Source organism: Amblyomma maculatum, chromosome 1, assembly GCF_055883805.1.
Source record: "Amblyomma maculatum isolate TAMU_Amacu chromosome 1, ASM5588380v1, whole genome shotgun sequence".
NCBI lineage: Eukaryota > Metazoa > Arthropoda > Arachnida > Ixodida > Ixodidae > Amblyomma > Amblyomma maculatum.
This window is the reverse complement of record NC_139344.1, coordinates 256,945,638-256,966,741: the sequence shown is the minus strand read 5'-3', so window position 1 is coordinate 256,966,741 and position 21,104 is coordinate 256,945,638. Positions and strand designations below refer to the sequence as shown.

The 21,104-nt window shown below is 46.0% G+C and overlaps 1 protein-coding gene across 2 annotated transcripts in view; it reads right to left on the bottom strand.

The window, feature by feature from the left end:
- Nucleotides 1–21,104, bottom strand: part of LOC146206291 (Kv channel-interacting protein 4-like) — a 529,985-nt gene that overhangs the window by 170,315 nt on the left and 338,566 nt on the right. Inside the window, exon 1 of one of the 2 annotated variants that reach the window (XM_084590923.1) lies at nucleotides 11,562–11,897. The exons of the other annotated variant lie outside the window; for it this stretch is intronic. Within the exon in view, the coding sequence (XP_084447049.1) occupies nucleotides 11,562–11,808 (247 nt within the window). The 5' untranslated portion in view covers nucleotides 11,809–11,897. Of the gene's footprint in view, nucleotides 1–11,561; nucleotides 11,898–21,104 lie in introns of those variants that run through there. 2 annotated transcript variants of the gene reach the window in all.

The window sequence follows — 21,104 nt, the reverse complement described above, 5'->3', positions numbered from 1 at the left end:
GCACACCCAGCGCAACGAAAATTGCCAGAAAAGTTTAGCTTGTCGTATACACTACTCAAACAGGTGTATGCAGCCCTTTTCCTCTCCCTCTGTCGTAAGAGATTGAAATGACGACAGATCACTTTTCAGGGTAACGCCTGCATGCCTTGACCACCAACTAGGGCTTATAACTGAAGAAAAAAAAAAACGCGAAGAATGAAGAGGTGTAGTTTACGACTTCACTTTCGTGAAACTTTACTTTCGTCCCAAAGCGGCCCAGAAGACTACAGGACGCCGTAATGAAGGTCTCCTGATAATTTAGGTAACTTTGGGGTTCTTTAAAGTGCACTGACATCGCACAGTGCAAGGGCGCCTCGCTTTTCGCCTCCGTAGAAAAGCAGCCGGAACAGACCCCGCAGTTTTGGGGTTCAGCGGTCGAGTACCCTAACTAGTGAGCCACCACGGCGGGGTTTTTCGTGATAGAAAGTCTTTGTCAAAAATATTCAGCCCAGTTGGTTTGTTGTAAGCCTTGTAACGATGTTGGAAGTACTCCTGGAACAGATGAGCTCAGGAAGCGTGAGTACGAGATTTCGTGTCGCCTGCCAGATGTCAACGCTGCAGATGCGCTTTAAGCCCCGCTGCTGGGCTTGGAAGGAAGCACCTGGGGCTGTATATTTTTGACAGACTGCACTGCTAAACGTTCTTAAGTGTTTTCAAGCGCGCACTTTCGACTTTCAGCGTTTCGATCCCATAGGAAAATTTAAAAAACGGCGCTCACTTTTGATGCTGACGGCTTTGAATTTCCCATTTAATACTGTCCCTTAAAATCTAAAATAAAAAATTGATTACGTAATTGAAATTAATTACGCGTGTGATCAAGCTCTATCATATGCACAGTCGTCCACTCATAGAATGTCGCTCCCTGCTGCCGGCGCTCCACGGAGCGCCTCTGGCGGGCGGCGTAGAAGCTATTGCGCAAGACCAGTGAGAACCGTAGTTGGGGCTTCGCGCGTCGTCTGCTACAGTACTGTACACAATGCATTGCGGTAAAGTGGGCTTCAATTTCAAGGCTTTATGAAGACTCCTAAAAGCGTAATCTTTTTCTCCGGTGTACCGTGACATTGAAACTTCCCGGTTGCGAAATTTTAAAGACGCACTTTACCTCTAGGCGTAAACGGTCAGCTTTCTCCGCTGTCTGTCGCCGAGTGCAACTGTTTTCGCGAGTCATTTGGCGATCAAGACTTCAAGAATGTTGTCTTATCATTGCTGCGACCCAAAATCGGATTCCTGTCTATCTAAACTGAGAGCACAGGTGCGTCTGCTCACTTCAATGTTTTCTCCTCGTGTTGATTGGGCGTCAAACTCGAGCACTTTGGTCCCATCTGGTAGAAAAAGAAGACTCGCCAGTGAATAGCACGCTTTTCCAGTTCTGCACCGACCAATCCGCATGGTCTTGTGTCCACTGGAGGCGTTTCGCTTTGTTTTCAGCATGCAGGGGAGTCCTGTGTGCCGCTCTAGTGGGTTGCCGCTGTGTTGCGATGTGAGGCCGCCTGTCAAGGTGACGTCTCCGGGCCTTGTGACGCGCGCTAAAATTTCAGAACTTTTTTCTCGGCTATACTATCTTGACGATGAGCTCCCATAATGCAATTTTAACATACCTCTAAACTAAGAATTAAACGTTGATTACCGAATTTAGTTAATTACATAATTAAAACAGTCTGCCTCTTACCCGGTGTCCGTTATAGCCTCCAATAATATAGACCCTGGGTTAAAACAATAAAACAAATCTAAAGCGCAGGTTACCGTTTTGAATATATATATATATATATATATATATATATATATATATATATATATATATATATATAGAGAGAGAGAGAGAGAGAGAGAGAGAGAGAAAGAAACATCAGCTTTTGTTATTCTACTGTGTGTTGTGCCGGCGGGACTTGTAAATTCTTGTTCTTAATTGAAGGGATTATCGGTGCAGCAAGGAATCTATAGTCATGATGAGTGTGATCGCACACCATCTAGACTACGAAAACAATAACAACAATGGAGGGTAACGACGTTAAGGCTGGAATAATATCCGTAGACACGATCTCACACACACAAAAAGAAGAATGCGGTTCGTATCGCCCCTTAAATTGTCAAGCTCACAACACGATGCAATATGTTCGATAAGTGCCACCAAAAAAATATGGTTAGCCTAAACCACACAGACGCGTGACACTTATGTCGGGCGAGAAGAGCTCGTCGTTCATTTTCGTTTTCTCTTCTGTTTCTTTTGTTTCCGGCGACAGCCAGAAGGGATCCGGAAGCGAACTCCTACAGAAAATGCAGCAGTATAGGTCGTAAACCGAGCTGACTACTGAAAAGTGCAAAGCGGTGCAATCTGCCGCTTCCGAATGAATTCTGGGAGCGCAGAATATCCTCGGAATTAGCTGCACTGGCTTCCTTTTTTTCGCTCCCGCGCATTCGCTCGGTCGACCAACGTAAGCAAGAAAACCGACACAGAGTGGATCGCATCGGAGCGAGTTGTAAGCAGCTCGGATGCCTTCCAAACACGTACTCCTTGTTTACCCGGAAAGCCAGCTTATGCGGCAGAAAAAAAAAAAAAAAAAAAAGCAACACTACACACGTTTTTATTCTATCCTAACACGAGTGAGAGCAAAATTTTGTTTGATAACAATTCCCGAAGCGGCTCAAAAAACAGACCTTTAGAAGCTTGTAGAAGAAAAGTACTCTTAAACAAAAAGACGATTACGCCCTATTTACGCTATTCTAGAAATCAGATAAAACATGTAAGCGCTCTGTACAACCGGAAAAGAAGCGGGCTAAAGCGGCAAAGGTGTAAAGAAGAAAATATATCCAGAAAGACCGCGCCAGTTATTCGCTCTTGCTTTGAGTCCTCCGACTTTCCTAGTGTCGAGCTTCTCGTTAAATGGCAGGGAAACGCACTGTCCGGCGCCTGCGCACCGGTAGCCCGAAATTCCCGGAGGCACGAGGTGCGAGTCTTTTGCAGCATCCGTCATCCACGCCTCGGGAGGTATTGCGGAACGTGCCAAGGAGTCACAAGATGAGTTCATTTCACGATGATTACGAAAGTGATGAGTTGGCCAGTTTCACCGACAGTTCTTGCGTACAACGAATGACGACCAGAGCCTCTGGCCAAGCTTTTACGGCGTGTCGAAGGAACGTACAAAAATACGATTACAAAACTGGAGCATTTGCACACTCTTTATGAATGGCTGGCAGCACCGGATTCTGAAAGTTCCAATGAACGGCTATCCGTTCGTTATCGGCTCGACAATCCAAGCATCGTGCCACTAGCTATAGGACACATTATACGGAGCAAACGACTCCTATTCACACTGCGACTTGAAAAGGAAAGAGAAAATCTTTCCTAGACTGATCGACATCTTCCGGATATTGATGAAGTGATGCGATAGCTACAAATCCTATACGTGACCCAACCCGATATGAATCAGATGACCACACAGAACAGATTTTCACTGACCGCGGAGCTCAGAGTGAAGAGGTCACCGGGATGGACCACATTCATCGTCCAGGGGTAGATTAGCTGACTCAAATGTACAAACCACGAAGTTTATAACAGTCAGTGTGCGACAACACCGTGAACTAAGCACAACCTTCCGGATTGTAAAATGGAGTAAATGCGCACTTGGCAAGTGGTGCGATTAGGTATCAGCTCTAAGCGCGTTTGCACATGACCCGCTGTGCACTCGAGCTTTGAGCTGAGTGCCTCCCCCCCCTTCTTCCGTCCCCTCTCGGTCGCTTGCTTGTTTACGCAAGCACGGCCAGGAAAAGCCAAGCCAGCAGCGTTGCTCGTTCCATCCAGAACACGCAGGGCTGTAGCGTGTCGTTCGAACGCCAAGTAAGTAGGCGAAGCTCGGTGTCCGGAGGCCCTCCCCGTGAGGCTGCCCGCACACACGCGTAGCAGTCTCTGGCGCTGCCAGCAGAGGCGCGACCATGTTTACCCTCGGAGAGGCAGCGCCTTCTCCTTTGGGCGCCATAATGGGCCGCCAGCTGTAGGCGCTATAGCCTGACGTTACGGCAAATAAGGGAGGCCGTCGCTCGCTTGCCGAGGGACGCGATGGGGAACCAGGGAGAGGAACAAAAAAAAATAAAAAGGCTTCGGGACGAAAGCCGAAGGTAATGCAATACCGGCAATCAGCTGCCACTCCGGAATGCTCCCTCGCCATCCCTTTGTTCCTCTCTCTTGGCACACACGCCGCTTCCCGGTTTCTCAAACAGGCCAGGTATCCCTCTGTGAGACGAACCTGCCACTGAGGGCAACACAAGCAGAGTTCCTGGCGCTGAGACTAACGATGAGGGCGGAGTAATTGCTGTCTCTTCGCGGGTTCTTTTTATCTTCGTACTAAAGCAAGCCGCTGTGCTGATTATATGCAAGCAGAGACTCTTCCCGCTTACAGGGTCGCTGCGATTGCTCATAGTGCCCATCTTCGGATACTCTTTTCCAGCGAAGGAACCGAGTTTTGAAAATGCTTTACGACCGCAGTATGATAATCAGCCAATAGAAGCACAGCGAAAAAAAAAAAAAAAACATCTATACGGCTGATCGGACATCTGCGCTCGCGCAGTGGCAGGGAGCCGCGGCCGGTAATTGTTTCGTAAAAAGTGATGTTACCGGCCATCTGACGACTAAGCGATCGCACAGCGGATAGCCTTTGTGTGCCGCCTTAACCCAGGGATAGCCCCACCGACATTTATGTTCATCGACTTTGTATACTGCGAACTTGACTCCTGCTTGGCTCCTGCAGTTGTGTAAGAAACATTTCAGTTTCGGTTATTGCAACAAATTTAAATTCTCCTTTTCCATTTTTCTAGACTGCCGAACACGTTTTTCTGGCTCTTGTTGCTGCCTTATTTTCTTGTTTTGCGCGGCGCTTAAATGTGGAGTAGCTGTTCGGTGGCGCTCATGAGCATGATAATTTTCAGCACAGTCACCCGCAGAGAAATAAATCACGGCTGCATTATTGCGCCTCACTCGTGCAAGAGACCACGAAAAGTCACTCTCGAAGGGCGCAAAAACGCAACTGCTGTGCGCAATGTTGCCTCCCATTTACCGCCTTTTCAGGAAAGGCCGCCGGACAATTGAGGGCGGCTTTTCTTGAGGGGCTCTATTGTCGTGTTGTCAGAACGATCCTTCTTGATGCTAACAGATGGGTGCTTTGGGAGGGAGAAGAATAAAAATTGAACTTTTAAGCACTGCTGCCAGATGCTTTCGCGTTAGGCCCATGCATTACACCGGCATGGTGCCTTGACGAAACAGCTGCTTTCTAGACAGAGTTCAACTGGGCGGCTTCTCAAACTTCCCACCGTGCTCGCTCGTACATTTTAAGTGCATCACAAGTGGTTCGGCTTGTTCTCTATAGATTAGTTGCGGATAATGCGCGGAAAGGTAAAGGGGGGGGGGGGGGTACAAATGAACAAGAAACGAAGTTACGCCCTGAAAGAAGATAATGATGGTAAATGGGACTTTGGAGAGTTTATATGGACCCCAGTTCGTTGGCACAGCCCATTTTAATTTTTAAGGGAGCTGTCAGTACAACGCGAGCGATTCGGAGAGGAAGCTGTGAGCGACTGCAGGAAAACGAGACATTAAGCAAGATAGAGTGCTTCCTATGAGCTCTCGGTATTGTGTAATTTTTATTGTTAGCGCATCTTATGCGGTTGATACAAAAATACCGTGCGCATACGGGAGCAGTTTATAAAACTCAATGGCTTGTAGCCAAGTGATAAAGCTTTACGGAAAGGTGGGTGTATTACAAGCACCTGACCACAGAATACGTCTGTATTTGCTTCTAAGCCTCTAACTGGCAACCTTCTTTGAAGGCATGCCCTGTGTTACTGATTTTTTTTACCTTTCTTCAGTCAATAAGACATCCCATTACTTGGAAATAGGTTGCAACTTATGCTGGTGCAAGGAAGCGCGATGCCAAAACATACAGCTGATAATGCTCATAAAAAGAAATGGATGGTCACTGCAGTCATGATAATTTTGTTTAGTTCTCGACATTTTGGCGTGGTGGTGAAGTGGTTAGGGTGCTCGACTACTGTGCCTAAGGATGCGGGCTCTAATTCCGGGTGCGGCGGCCGCTTTTCGATGGGGGAGGAAAGGAAGACGCCCGTGTGCTGTGCGATGTTAGTGCCCGTTAAAGAACTCCAGGTGGTCAAAATTTCCAGAGCTCTCTCATAGCCTGAGTAACTTGGGGACGTTAAACCTCATAAACCAAACATTTGGTTCTCGACTAAGACCATTTAAAACAGGGCATGCCTAATTTTGCTTCACAATAATATGGGAAAATGCGCTTCTAACACATTGAGAAAAAAATATATAGCATTTTATTTACTTATATGGAGCCAGGCACGTGCTTTCACAGCAGCAGGCAAAAAAAAAAATACGAAAGAAGGTACTCTGCGGGCACTGTGAAATGAAAAGCAAGATTAAGAAACCGCAGAATGTGGAGGGTGACTTCAGTTCAAAGTCAGGTGCAAGAACCTTTCGCGGTCGATAAGCTCATTGTGATTCTTTCAGCACACACGAAAAAAACTACATGTCAGCTTTATTTGGGAAAGAAAACAATTACCATTTACGTCATCGCTCCGCACTCAATGATTTGGTCTTTGGAGTGAGGAAAGCATTTTCCACCCTTTTTGGCTGAACGGGACATTCGGCTGTTTTTCTGGGGCAAAAGAATATTCCCGAAAAAAGCACTTGCTTCGAGAACAGCGCGAAGTTTGATGTCAAAAGTCATCCACGTTTCAAAGCGCTGACGAGATGGCGAGCATTTGCATGGGAATTGAAAATGGAAGTACATAAACCAGAGCTTCAGAAACACCGCTGGAGGCCCTGGGTTTGAATTGGCCCTGGGCACCGAAGAATTTTTTCCCGTAAATAATGCAACGAATGCCAATAACGAAACTGTGCTCTGTTCTAAATCGCTATAGAAGCAAAATAAAATTTAAGGCATGAACAAAAGCATAAAAAAGCGTGACACCTGTTGTAGGGTTAAATTCAACAGCATAGCGGACCCCATTCTGAGTGTGTTCGAAGCATGCCATTTAAGGAACAGTTACTCGCAAACACGATACAAATAGGGAAAAGAGAGAGCTTATGAAGCCAGTCAAAAATGTAGGCTACACGAATTTCCCCATTCCTTGGTGGCTACATTCTAGTCCATAAAGAGGGGTTTGCTAAGCCTTTTTATCGCGAGCTGAATGTGCACAAAAGACGTGGCAACACTGAAATGATGTGCCATGTTGTGGCATTTTTGTTGGATGCCACTCGCCCCTCACTCGTGCTAGTACAGCGAAAAAGTGACGCTGATATTCTCGGGACCAAACATCATAAACATGCGCTTTACCACCGACATTATGCACTCATGCAACAAATAAGGTCCTGCCAGCAGCATTTTCCGTAACCTTTGCTTCAATTTTAGCATAAAGGAAAGAAAAGAGAACACTTTTAGTTAATTTGTTTTTTGTTTTTTTTCAGTGTTTCCCATTACACGCCGACAAGGTTGCTGGGGACCGCTGCCTATTCATCGGCAGAAGCTTGCGCATATGCAATATGTAGCGAAAAACGAAGCGACACCGCAACTCCCGTCTCGGCAAACACCCCTACACGGCGGCGTTTTATGGAACCGCCAGCGATTACTATGGAAATCAGTTGTTGCCGAAATTTATACGAATGACCACACAGAATATTGAAGTCGATACTGAATACAGGTTAACAGGCCTCACTCATGCCGATAAGGACGAAACAATAAATATTCTATCGAGCGTTTGTATGAGCCACAGTCTTGTGAACCTGCGCTTCTCGAGTGTATATATATATATATATATATATATATATATATATATATATATATATATATATATATATATATATATATGTGTGTGTGTGTGTGTGTGTGTGTGTGTGTGTGTGTGTGTGTGTGTGTGTGTGTGTGTGTGTGTGTGTGTGTGTGTGGACGAACTAAAATGATAGCTCACCTATCCCTATCCTCTACCTCCACGAAGACGGATAAATATTTTTCCCCGTTTACAGTACAAAGGAGGCATCCTCTTATTGTGCAGTTTGGACCAAAGCTAGGTGGTTATCGGGAAAGTGCCGCAATTCCTAGGGTTTTTAACATGCCTTATGCGTGCCCGGGCTTAGACATGTTAAACCGTTAAATAATAATAATAATAATAATAATAATAATAATAATAATAATAATAATAATAATAATAATAATAATAATAATAATAATAATAATAATAATAATAATAATAATAATAATAATAATAATAATAATAATAATAATAATATTTTTTCCTTTAATACAAGGAAAGGAGCATCCGCTAAAAAGAAGAGCAGCTTGAAGGGGCGGCTGCCCCTGTATATGACGACATTTCACAGCAGAGAAGTCACGCTTACATGACTGGAGAAATAATGAATGGAGAAATAATTAGATTACAAAAAAGCACACGGTAAATCAGGAAAAATACATGAAAATAATACAGAGACACGCCGCAAGATAGAACAGTTAATTTATAAATATGTATCCATAGAAACATTTCGCGGATTAATTTAATGGGAGGAAGAGAGAAATCTTGACCACCATTAGGAAAGTATTGATATAATATGGTAGGAAGCCTGAAGCGAAGCATCTGTCTGCCATAGTTCGTCCGGCACGCTGTAACGTCGTGCCAATGCTCCGGGTGTCGTATGTGTTTATGTTGTCTTGAAGCGCTGCTATGAGTGTTAGCGTATTGTCCTTTTTAGTGATGCCTTGTTTATATAATCGCAAAAGCCTGTAGTTATACAAAGATGTTACTTTACCCATTTTTAGCTGCTTAAATATTGGTCCTATATGTTCGAGGTAAGAAGGTTTAGTAATATTTCTTAGTGCACGTTTTTGAAGGAGTAGTAACTTTTTAATGTTTTCTGCTGTTGCCCATACTAGCAAGGAGTAGTTCAGAATAGACGAAAATCTTGAAATCTTCGCATTCAAAACCTAGCGCTCGATGGTGGCGCTGTCCAGAAGACAGCATTGCAGGGAAGTACAGATGCGAGTAAAAAAGATTAGCACACATGACGGATCACCGGATAGCCGGAATGATAACGCGTGGCGCTGCGGTTGACGAAGAAGCAGATAACGACAGTGCCGGGCCGTTAATATTCTTCAGTATTAGGGGGAATCAGCAAACTTTCACGGCCCAGAAAAATTTATTTTGGTCTCGCCTTCTCTCTGTCTCTTTAATACAGTCATAAAAGTAAGTAAGAGAAGCCATTGTTGCTCACGACAACCGTGTCAAGAAGAAATGCCTCGTGGCACAGTTACGTAAGCCAACACTTCGATGATCGGGCGCTGGCACGCTTGATAATGATTAGCTCTCCTGTCGTCCGCCCTGTGTTGAAAAAATGGGAACGGCTCGATTGACATGTATGTAAACTGGAGCGCTGCTTGGTGAGATATCACAGCTCTAGTCCCCTGTCACTTGCGTTAATATTTTTCACTCGCGGTACTATATCCCGTGACTAATGCTGTAATTCTCATTTAATGCTTACAATTTAGTTAGGCGAAAAATCAACTTTGCCTAACTCTGCGCAGTGAAGGACCAGTCGTTCTTACGGTACTTTCCAGAAGTATGGTGAAAACCCTGTTTGAAATCATCGGTGGCATAGTTGCTTTCAATGCCAGTAACAATGACCACCGGGGCTGGAACAGGTATTGCGTCTCGGCCCCTACAACTTCTGTGAGTGATGAAACGTTTCCGTCTCGCCCAGTAAAGCTCACCTATTGGACACTCTGCGTAACAAAATGTCCTGGCGCATACAAAAACAAGTCGGCTTCAGAAAGAGTGAAATTTAGACCAACTTCGGGTCATGAATGCCAAGATATTCGAGCAGGTGCTTTACATAAATGAATTTGCGTCGACTTAAAGCCATGGTACCTTTCCGCAAACTTCATGGAAGCTTCCTATGCTCCTACTTTCCGCACCTGATTTACATATTGCCAGGGTAAATTAATGCAAAACTGCGGAACAGAACTTATGTCACAAAAAAAAAAACAAAAAAAAAAAACGAAAAGCGGATTCCACGGTTGTGCGAGGCAGCGTAGCCTAGTCATGCTTTGTTCTCGTTTACCCTGACAAATCTGTTTTGTTTAAGAAGCGGTTAGCAAACTCCTATCCACTCACATGGCCGCACAGCGGATTCATGCACTCTGAGCTTGAAAGCCGCGGGTATCGCCTGCACTGCCTGCGCGTACCGCGGAGGAAACACCGCCCAGGGGGCGCATACCCTGCCTGGCGTGCCATGCACCAATACATGCACACAAAGTAGCAAGCGATAGGAAAGTATACTTACTATAATGTGCTAGCGTAAGAGAAGCAGTTAACAAAATAATTAGTTGGGAAGAAAAGCAAATATCAGTGTGTTCACTGGCAACAATGGCGCTAGCCTCCAGCTGGCGTCGGCTACAGTGGGTCAGGGTCAGACGCTGCGTCCGACGCCAGCCTTCAGCAGTTAATTCTCTGCTATGCACATGAAGTAAGATATGGGAACGATAAACAAATAGATAAGGATACGTCGACACATAAGCAAGCTATAAAATAGACACCTTAAATCGTTTGAAAAGAAATAAGATATAGCGATTCTATTCGTATGGTTTCTGATAAAGGATACTAAATGTCATTGGTGTCCTTATGCCAGAAATTTTGCTCTAGAAAATAGGTTGCATATCTTTACTTCTTGCACTGAACAAATAGTACGCACTGAATGATCTCCAGTAACCTTCAATGGCAAGGAGTGAAAGATAGCGCGTCTCGAATTTGCACCAACTTAGGGCTCCAGACTAAACATAGTTTTGTTAAACAATATTCACCAGACATTCATTCCCCATTGATTTCATTGATAACTTATAGGTTACGATAGTTTAATGTCAAACGTAAAGTATACAGAAGAAGTGCACTTTTCGGGAAGAACACAAACACGCACAAGATATTTGACACATGTGCGCTGATATATTTTCTTCTCATTTATGCTACATCAGCTATTTGCACAGCAAGCCTAGCTAGTTATCAGGAGTAGAAATTTATCACAACGCTAGTAGTCGTGCCACCCCAAGAGGGGTTCCCCAAAAATTTAAATGAGAGGGAGGGGGGACATACATTTTTATGGAGGGGAGGGGGAGGAGAAACAGGGGCCACTTTTGTAGTTGCCAGTGCAAAAAAAAAAAAAAATGTGTTACGAATTGAGGGGGTGCCTTCAGAAAAAAAAAAAGAGGGGGGGGGGGGGGTGGGGAGGCACTGAGTGAACAGTCATTGAACACCAGTCTACAGGGAGAAAGTGTGTGCATACTCTTCATAAGCGGTCAAAGAACTAGGCACCGCGCGTGTCAAAAGGACGGGTTATCGTAATTACGCAGGTTTTTTCCAGGAGCACTAGATTACGACTCTTCAGCAACATTTCCTCTTTTCGCTTCTGCTCCCTGCAGAAATAAGGTAGCGAGGTGCTGGCGCTCGGTAGGACAGGGGAGCAAGCTCACCTACGGCCATGGTGAATCCCGTCCAGGTGTGCTTGAGGAAGCCGACAAGCCTTCCGTACACGTTGTGCTGTCCTCGGTGCGACGAGGAGCGCGCGGGAGACGCCGGTTGCTCGGAGCTGCATCCCGGCGTTGCTCTGGGGCTGCCCCCAGGCACACCGATGGAGTGAGAAGTGCGTTGTCGGGAAAGTTGGTGCCTGCGCAACGAGCGACCCTTGCCGCCCGACTGCGAGGACACCATGCCGTACATGGTGGGGCCGAGCGGCCCGCGCGGGCCCGCGACACTGCTGGACGCTGCGGCGAGAGCCTCCGGACCGCCGACGCCGACTCTCGCACGCGCCGCCCCCACTTGTTGAGTGCGCGCGGGCCCAGCCTCGCTCCCAGAGCCTGGGCCCCCACGTGACCCGCCGAGCGCGCGCGAGGAGGACACTACTCGACGACGCGCGCGCCCGTCGCCGACGGCGACGCGACCACGCGCCGCCGCATGGACTTCGCGCTGGAGGAAAAACCGCGATGCTCTGATCGGCCTGCGGCGGGTGCGCTACAGGGCGCGTACGGGATGCGCCCGCTGGCCGGCCGCTCTGCTGCCATTTAGGGAACTGCCTTCACTGCTTCGTCGCTTTCTCTCGCTCATTTGCTCTCTTTTAAAGGCAGGCACTTGCGCAGAGGCGAGCAGAACAGAAGCAGCACATACGTGCAAAGAGCATAACTTCCAACTGTCGCGTTTCTCACAAAGCATCTACATTTATACCAGCAAGCTTATCACGATAACAGCACAAGAAAAACACGGCATGGTTAAAATCGACACCTATCTCACAGTGAGAGAAGTTAGGATTCAACATATGCAAATTCGTATACCCAAATCGAAGGCAACAATATTGTTTGAAAATTCACGAACTATGCAGATTGAGTACATGGCAATGGAACATGAAATATCTATCGCACCATAAGCAGGGTCACGCAGCAAACCAAATAGAAATAAAATCAACAAATACTTCAACCACAGCAACAACGACCAAAAAGGGGCCGGTCAAGAAAGTATAAAAGGCGCCAAGCAAGGCAGGGTTAAAGGTAATCGAAACGAAAGCTGTATCAATTATAAAACGCGCCACAAAAATTGTGAAGTAACCGCATATTGTACACCGATACCAAAATCACACGTGTCCATCTAAGGCAACTAGTTGCTTGTCTAGAAGTAAAACTGAAACAGTGCTAATGCATTTTTCACCTGATTTAGTTATATGAAAGCCCTTTATTTCAGCTTTGTTTCGGAAAGCTTTCTTTCGTTCCGAGGGGAAATAACCGAGGCGTTTCACATAACTAATATTGTGAAAGATACGTTCGCGTTGCTTATATATATGACGCCATTTTTACCTTGCTGACCGGCTATTTTTTTTTTCTTTTTTTCCTTGAAGCATTTGTTGATGTTATTTTTATTTTGTAGTACTTTGGTACAGTGCTTTTGTGAGGGTGGGTGCTTGATGTTCTATTGTCACCTGTTATTGTTGCCCAATCCACGAATTTTCAAAAGATTTTGTTGCCCTTTAATTTTGGGTATCTGAATTTTATGTGTTGAATCCTGGTTTCTCATATTTAGCTGCAGGATGCTGATTTGAATTATGCTCGTGCTTTTCTTTTGCTCCTTTTGTGATGCGCTTGGTGGTATAAATGTAGCTGTTTTCTGAAAAGAATTGATATAATTGTAAGTAGCACTTCGTGTTGCTTCGTTTCACCTGGTCTACTTTGGTCGAGTACCTATACCTATAAATAAAAAATTGAACCAATTGACCCTAATGAAATTAATAATTGAACACTAATCTCTGCATCCGAAAGGTTGGGAGGAGTGGTACGCATGGACATATTTTGGTGGCGAAATTAAAGATCGTGCAAATGCTTTAGACGCGGATGATACACCTTCATTTGGGCAATGTAGGATACGTGGCGATAAGCGCGGAACGTTAACCCGGCAAACAAGAGCAACTTCCAGTGTTCTCACTATTTCATGGACAAAAATACGTCACGAGTTTCTTGAGGAAGAAAACAAACAACGTCAGTGGGATATGAGACAGTTTCGTAACAATTTCGACGCTGTCTTCGCAATCCTCGCCACCAGCGAGACTGCGTCTGCCAGCCTGTCCCCGAGCCTCTCACTGCGGAAGCCTTCGTAACGGAACCTGATTATCGGACAGACAGGGAAAGATGGCTGCGGTCATTTCTCAAAGTCTGCGCTTGGAGACAGGCTGGACTCAAGGACGCCATCAAACTCGCTATCATTATAACTAATATATAAATGCACATTGCGAGAGTTGAACACTGAAGGAACTTGGATTGCGTACCCGCCCCGCTGCGTTACGCCAACCGTGCTTGTATACAACTGCCAGTGTCGGCGCGCTTGGCGCGGCGTACGCGCGCTGCCGTTAATGATGCGTCGCCTTTCTGCCTCATCGCGTTCGTAATAAGAGGCGCGACTCTTTTTCATGTGTTCACGTTCATTCATGGGGATTCGTCGACGAGAAAGCAGATAATCATGGTAGAGTCTTCGACTTTCTGAATACTTGTTCGAGGGGCCACTAATGATTATAAGCCACCGCAGCATCTGAAGTAACTGAAGAAATTCTGCGCAAAGAAATTGCGTCAGCATAAAATGAAATTTTAATGAATGCAGTGCTTATGTGAGTAATCAGTAATAAGAGCTTTGCGCGTACCACACATTTCTGAGAGAAGGCGAGGCGGAATACGAAAGAGGCAAATGAAAAGGACACCTAAGGTGTTCACGAAGTGTTCTACTCGCTAATGAGGCACGAATTCCCTCCCGAATCCTTAAGATGTGAGGCTGAGTAAAAAAAAAAAGAAGAATCCTATATTTAAAATAATGTCGGGTCTCCATCAAGCGGGTCTCCAACAGCGTACAATAGCGTCCACGTCTTTCTGGGCGTCTGAACCGCTCGATGGTCTTGAAGAAAATTGTACAGCTCTAAAGCAGCTATGCGCGCATCCCAGCAAGCGAAGTGGTGCGCGGTACTCAACTGACATGATAACTTTCGCAGTAAGGAATGGTGAACCGTGGTTGTAGAGCGCGGAGGAAAAAAAATAATTTAGGTAAAAATGAACTTTAGAAGTGCTAGACTATAGAGTACAGTTTGGCCGTTCGATCAAGGTAGCAGCACAAATCACAGTCTAAACGCGTTTTTTTCTTTTGCAAATTATATACTAGAACAAAACATTAGTAGTGGTTTAGCTGTGGTTAACCTTAGTTGAATTGCGAAAGCAACTGCGGAAGCTTCTTTTTTGCCTGCCACATTATTCCCCCATCACGCCATATCAGTGTAAGGTGCTACATTATTGGGGACACTTAAGCTCATCCTTTAATGGCATCACGCGAGATCGTAAGCTACCAGCCCACATATAAAGTCACGCTTCAACCAAGCCGTATGGACGTGCCTGCGTGTCGTAGGGGTAACGAGAATGCAAATGGTTCTGGCAGGCTGATTCTGATACCACCATCCATATGAAAGGAGCGGCCCGAGATGGCAGCTCCTGCCCGTGGCATAGGGGTAACGTGAATTCAAATGTCATGGCAGGCTGGTTTTTTTTTTATGAGGAGACCGTAGATACGCCTCTTCACGGCGTAGCTGCGGCCACCGAGACCTCGATGTGTGCTCCTCTGCCCGTGGAGCACACATCTGGCGAGAGCGAGCGGCAGCGGCGCGGCAGGGGCTTTAGCGTGGCACCGACTGCGGCGCCATCTGGCGGAGCTCGGCTGAGCGGTTGCTATGCGATTGTTCAAGGTCATTCGTGGCTGCGGCCACGGCATACGCGGCGAGCTAAAACCTGGCGCCAAAAAAAAAAAAAAAAAAAAAAAAAAAAAAAAAAAACAGCGTTGCTGTGACTAAATATCATCTGCAGTTAACTGGTCAAGACAGTTCTCGTCAAGTGAAGTATTATTCTGCCTTCTAATATTCCAACTATGGCTGTGGGTGGCATGTCCGTTTGCATGCTACCTTTTTCCTCTTCTAGCTATTTGCAAATATTTTTGTCGCTGAAACGCGCGTCTCGTACGACAGCTGAATATGGGCTTGTCATTGGAAAACGCCGAAATGGAACCGACATTTACTCTCTGTATAAAATGCTTAGAATGTGAGTGTTGTGAAAGGTTATACGTTTGTTTCTTGGTATCCCAGTTGCTGTATCTAATTATATTGCTGTTCCACGTCAATAAACGAATAAAAATTCAAAGCAGGGGCTCAGCGCCATCTTTTTGGGCGGTAATGTGAGATTCAAAAGTTCTTGACTTCTGCGCGCGATTTAAATCTCGCGCGGCCAGCCAAAAAAGATGGCGCAGAGTCCCTGCCTTGATTTCTTAATCATTTAGTGACGTGGGATGGGCAATATAACAATATAAAGCAAGTCGTAATAGTCTCTCACGTGCTCATTGCATCTATAAATCTTCAACAAGAACGCTCCGATATTGCAAGATGTAAAATTATGATCAGCAAATTCGATTCTGCATTCTTGGGCACAGTAAGCGAGCGCCCTAACAGGTGCCACCCCGGCGGGACCAGAAGCAGCTCTTCGTAATCGCTTTCGTTTAATAGCAGACAAAGAAATCAAGCTGTTCCATTAACAATAATGCGCATCTGAAGTAGTTCAATGTAAATGCATAAACTAAATATTTATTCTCCAAAATACTTAGTAAAGCTTTAATTAATAATCAGTATAGATTTTTTAATATAGGAGCGTTCTTGTTGATGATATATGAAAGAACGCGATGGAATGGCACGTGGGCGAGCAATACCACAGGCTCTATATAGTTGTATTGCTCCCCCGCGTCACCAAATGAATAAAAAATCAAGTGTGGGACTCGGCGCCATATTTTGGGGGCAGCCGCGGGAGATTCAAATCGCGCGCAGAAGGCAAAAACGTTTGAATCTCGCGCGGTCGTCCAAAAAAGATGGCGCCCAAAAAATTGGTTTATAGAACAGAGGAGGATAAACGTAATTCGGTTGTGCCCGGATCTAGCCGTTGTAGAGATAATCGTATAGCTCGTCGGCTGGAAGTGGTGTGTTTTCAAAGCCCACGGTTAATCTGAACGTATAGTTTTTAACGAGTTCGAAAACGCAAGACTATGAAATGCTTTTGGATAGTTGTTTTAATGCTGGCGCAAAAATCCAGAGGGCTCTGGCTTTCGTAGCTAAGAATACTGGTTTGAGCTCGCAATAACCTTTTTAGACAGAAAAAGCAAGTTCGTGATCTTAGCACAGTGTTATGCGGCAAGAAACAGCCCTGCACCCAATAATTTCTCGCTAATTGTGGCATAAAAACATTATTGGGGGACACTTAAGCTCCGCCTTTAAGGGTACGACGCGATAGCGTTAATGGTTCATCTTGCGGTTCCTCCTCCTACGCGTACATGTAGTTTCGACTGCTCGCTTAATTACCAATCTATTATTTTTGCCTCTAATATTTTAAATGCAGCTACCGGTCGTGAGAGACCACCCAACACGGATATAAAGCCCGCTTTAACCAAGCCATGCTAACGTGCGAGCGTGATCTATAGCAGGTGCGTGCCCCATCCGGCACCCGATTAAGAGGCCTGAAAGGTTGATTCCTATCCCCCCACCCCTTCTACCTCAAATGAGCAACGCGAGCTGACATGATCCTGTTCGTTATTACATGACGTTGGGGAGACTTTTAAAACAACAACAACATGAATTTTAATTCTCCAAACTGCACTCACTATGGACACTGTTCGGAGGGCGTCTCCATGAACTAGGCACCGCACTTCCCCGTTGTCGCTGAGTGTCTCTTCCACTTGAAGGGAGCATTGCGTACGAGCGTCCCTCTCACGCGCCACCCACCGACTACACCACACAACACACGCGCACACAGCCGTACCCCGCGGTGAAGAATGGGTGATTCCAGTCCGTGTACGTCCATCCCCCGTTGTCAGTGGGATGGCCCAAATGTCGTGACCGTGAAGACCGTGGAGGCGGCACCCGGAATATTCAACAGATCCTCCCAACATTTAATTGTCGTGTGGTCTCGTTATATTCCGCGTGCAACCCACCGACAAATCGGTGCTCGATCGTGTCACGCGCCAAAGGTATGCCGGGGATTTTTCTCGCACATTCTCCGACAACGCCGGATTCCCTGCGGAATAGTGCCTTTAACGCTACCGCATTAGAATCATGCATGTTGGTGCTTCTCGAACATTACTCTCGTGAAGGCATCTTCATCGAGATCGACTAAGACAAAAAATAGGTTCGTTAAAAATTCCACCTGCCATGGCTCGTAAGTAGCAGAGTGTAGACTAGGAATTCTTTCCCCTTCATTTAAACGGGTAGACGAAACAAATTTTTCTTACTGCAGTTGGGTTTTATAGTTATGCGTGATACATTAGTAACCATGCATCACGTCGTAACATTAGCCTACGCTTAGTGAATAATTTGCAATTGCATCTTTTTCTTTTTTTTTTCTGCCACATAATTTCAGTTTTGGTTTCACGTTGCCGAACGAAGGTCCTGACGAAACGAGCGAGTGCGAGGTCACATAACTCATACAAAAACTGCAATATACCCGCTGCTTTGTATTTTCAATTCAAGCGAACTCTTACGCTAAGCTGTTCCCAAGGCCGGAATATCCTCGACTGGACGAAGAGCTAGTATACTTTAGGTTTTGTGTTGCTCTCTCTATCTTATACTAACGAAAGACGTCAGAACCTATGCTCGGCGACCTGAAACCGAAACTGTGACAGCGCGTCTGAACAAATGCAGTTATAAATTTTTTACTGAGCGTAGACGAATTTCAGCAGTGTTTCATATTAACTAATGTTTCACGCATATTTCTAAAGAATGAATGTAGTAAGAAAATTTTGATATATCTACCCCTTTCAGACAGAAGGAACAGTATAGAAACGGGTCGCTGATAATGCTTGGAGCTGTGCGCCGAGAGTAAAGGAATGCGCAAACGCAATGGGACTTCCAGGGGAAGGACCCGGAGGTTGGCTACCATATAAGGAGGAAGTTGTAAGAGGCTGAAGAAAGTGCAATCTGAGGTTGATGCTAAGCGAATGAATGCACTTCACAGAAGGGTTATAATTAAAGGAGTAGGGGGGACATGCGTTTGGAGAGTGGCGAAGGCTACGGCGGAAGAGCGAAATGGTAAAGTGTGAGGTGGGAAGAGGCAGGGGGAGGGAGGAGGGGGGTAGTGCGGTTTCGGGGGAGACTGCTTGCGCTCAGTATGCACCGGCTGACGCATAATATCACCCAGGGAGAATTGAGGCTCCCATTCACTGTAAAAAACTGGCGTCTATGTTGTAGTTGGCCTTGTGACTGAAAAATCACAAATATGCCCCAGGTATGTGGGATCCGACAGGTCACATGGATTTCAGGCATGCAGGTGGTACAGATTTCTACCCGACTGCTGCCAGATGAGAGAGTGAATGGGAATCGAACCCGAGAGGCTCGAATACCGAGTCAGGCAGGCAACCGCTAAAACGTAAAGAGCTCGGTTAATGCGAGGCTTAATATATACGAGTGTATATATATATATATATATATATATATATATATATATATATATATATATATATATATATATATAGAGAGAGAGAGAGAGAGAGAGAGCGAAGTGCACGCTTCGTTTAAAGAAACGTTTGTTTGGACTCGACGTGATGATGATGATATATATATATATATATATATATATATATATATATATATACATTGGATACATTTTAGACGAGGTGCAGGAAAGTTGTAAGGTTTTTGAGCGAAAGTGTGTCACCGTCTTTTTCGCCGTGAAAAAAAAAAAAGAAAAAAAGAAAGAAATTTCAAGAAAGGCCATCAACAATATTTTGTGCTGGCAGCGCTAGTGTTGGCAATCAGAAGTTAATGGAGATGCATATGCAGCTGTAGCGTTGGAATTCGCACCCCATTTACGTTGCCTTTGGTCACGTTCTTTTGTGTCTGCGTGGTGTGTTCGTGGCTTGGTAATAAATGATGACAATGCGTGTTAAAGCGTTAGGCCGGACCGTTTATTGGACCCCTTGCCAATTTTGTTTTTCACATCTACAGGCACAACTGTGGGCAGGAAAATCACTGCGGATCGGCGTGAAAAGCTGTACATATTTGAGTCCGTAGATGGCGCGGAATCACGAGGAGCCATTTCCGTCCACTCGAGTTGTAGTTGCGCCGGTAAAGGTGGTGATCCCGAATCTCATAGTGGAAAGCTTGACTGCGAAGAGCGCGTGAAGGGGTAATCGCTGAATTGTTGGAAAAGTAGTCAATAAGGGATGCGATTCATGGATCATTTCGTTGTTCAGCGGGCATGCCACTGATGTCGAGGAAAGACACCGCAGAGTCCAAGACGGAGAGGCTGGCAAGATCATCGGCTGGCAGCGGTGAGCGAGACAAAGCGTCGGCGTCTGTATGCTTGCGACCAGATCGTTAAATAACACGGATGTCATATTCCTGTAGACGAAGAGCCCACCGTGCCAAGCGGCTGGAAGGGTGCTTGAGCGATGAAAGCCAGCAGAGGGCATAATGGTCCGTGACTACATCAAACGAACGGCCGTAAAGGTAAGGGCGAAACTTTGTGAGGGCCCACACGATGGCCAAGCACTCTTTTTCCGTTACAGAGTAGTTCGCTTCGGCTTTTGTTAGAGTACGGCTGGCATACGCAACTACGTATTCACCGAAGCCGGAGGGGCGCTGAGCAAACACACCGCCGATGCCGACACCACTGGCGTCTGCATAGACTTCGGTGGGCGCCTCAAGGTCAAAATGGCACAGGATGGGCGGGGCTGTGAGGAGGCGGCGCAATGTGTTGTAGACGTCGTCGCATGCTTGTGACCACAGCGAAATATCTGAGGTATTGCCGAGAAGCTGAGTCAACGGGGCGACAAAAGTTCCGTATAAAACGCCGAAAGTATGAGCACAGGCCCAAAAAACTTCTTAATTGCTTGATGGTAGTTGGCTTCGGAAACTCGGTCACAGCTCGAAGTTTGGCGGGATCAGGACGTATACCCTCCTTGGGCACAACGTGGCCTAAAATGGTCAGCTCACGAGCAGCGAAACGACACTTCTTCAAGTTGAGCTGCAGGCCGGCGTTCGCAATACATGTCAAGACCTGCTTCAGGCGAGAGAGGTGGGTCGAAAAGTCCGGCGAGAACACCACGATGTCGTCAAGGTAACAGAGGCACGTCTTCCACTTCAGGCCACGCAGTATAGTATCCATCATACGCTCGAATGTAGCAGCGGCATTACAGAGACCGAAAGGCATGACGGTAAATTCAAAGAGGTCATCGGGGGTGACAAATGCGGTTTTAGGGCGATCCTCCGCAGCCATTGGCACCTGCCAGTAGCCGGATCCTAAATCGAGCGAAGAAAAGAGTTCAGCACTTTTTAAGCCTACACTTTTTGATAAACCCACAGCTCCCGCACTTGGGCCACTCGGGTGCGAGCGAACCGGCTTCGGCATGGTGCGTCCTGACAGCCAGGGCAGCAGCTGAGCTGCGTCTGGGCGTTGTTAGGATTAGCAGTCTGT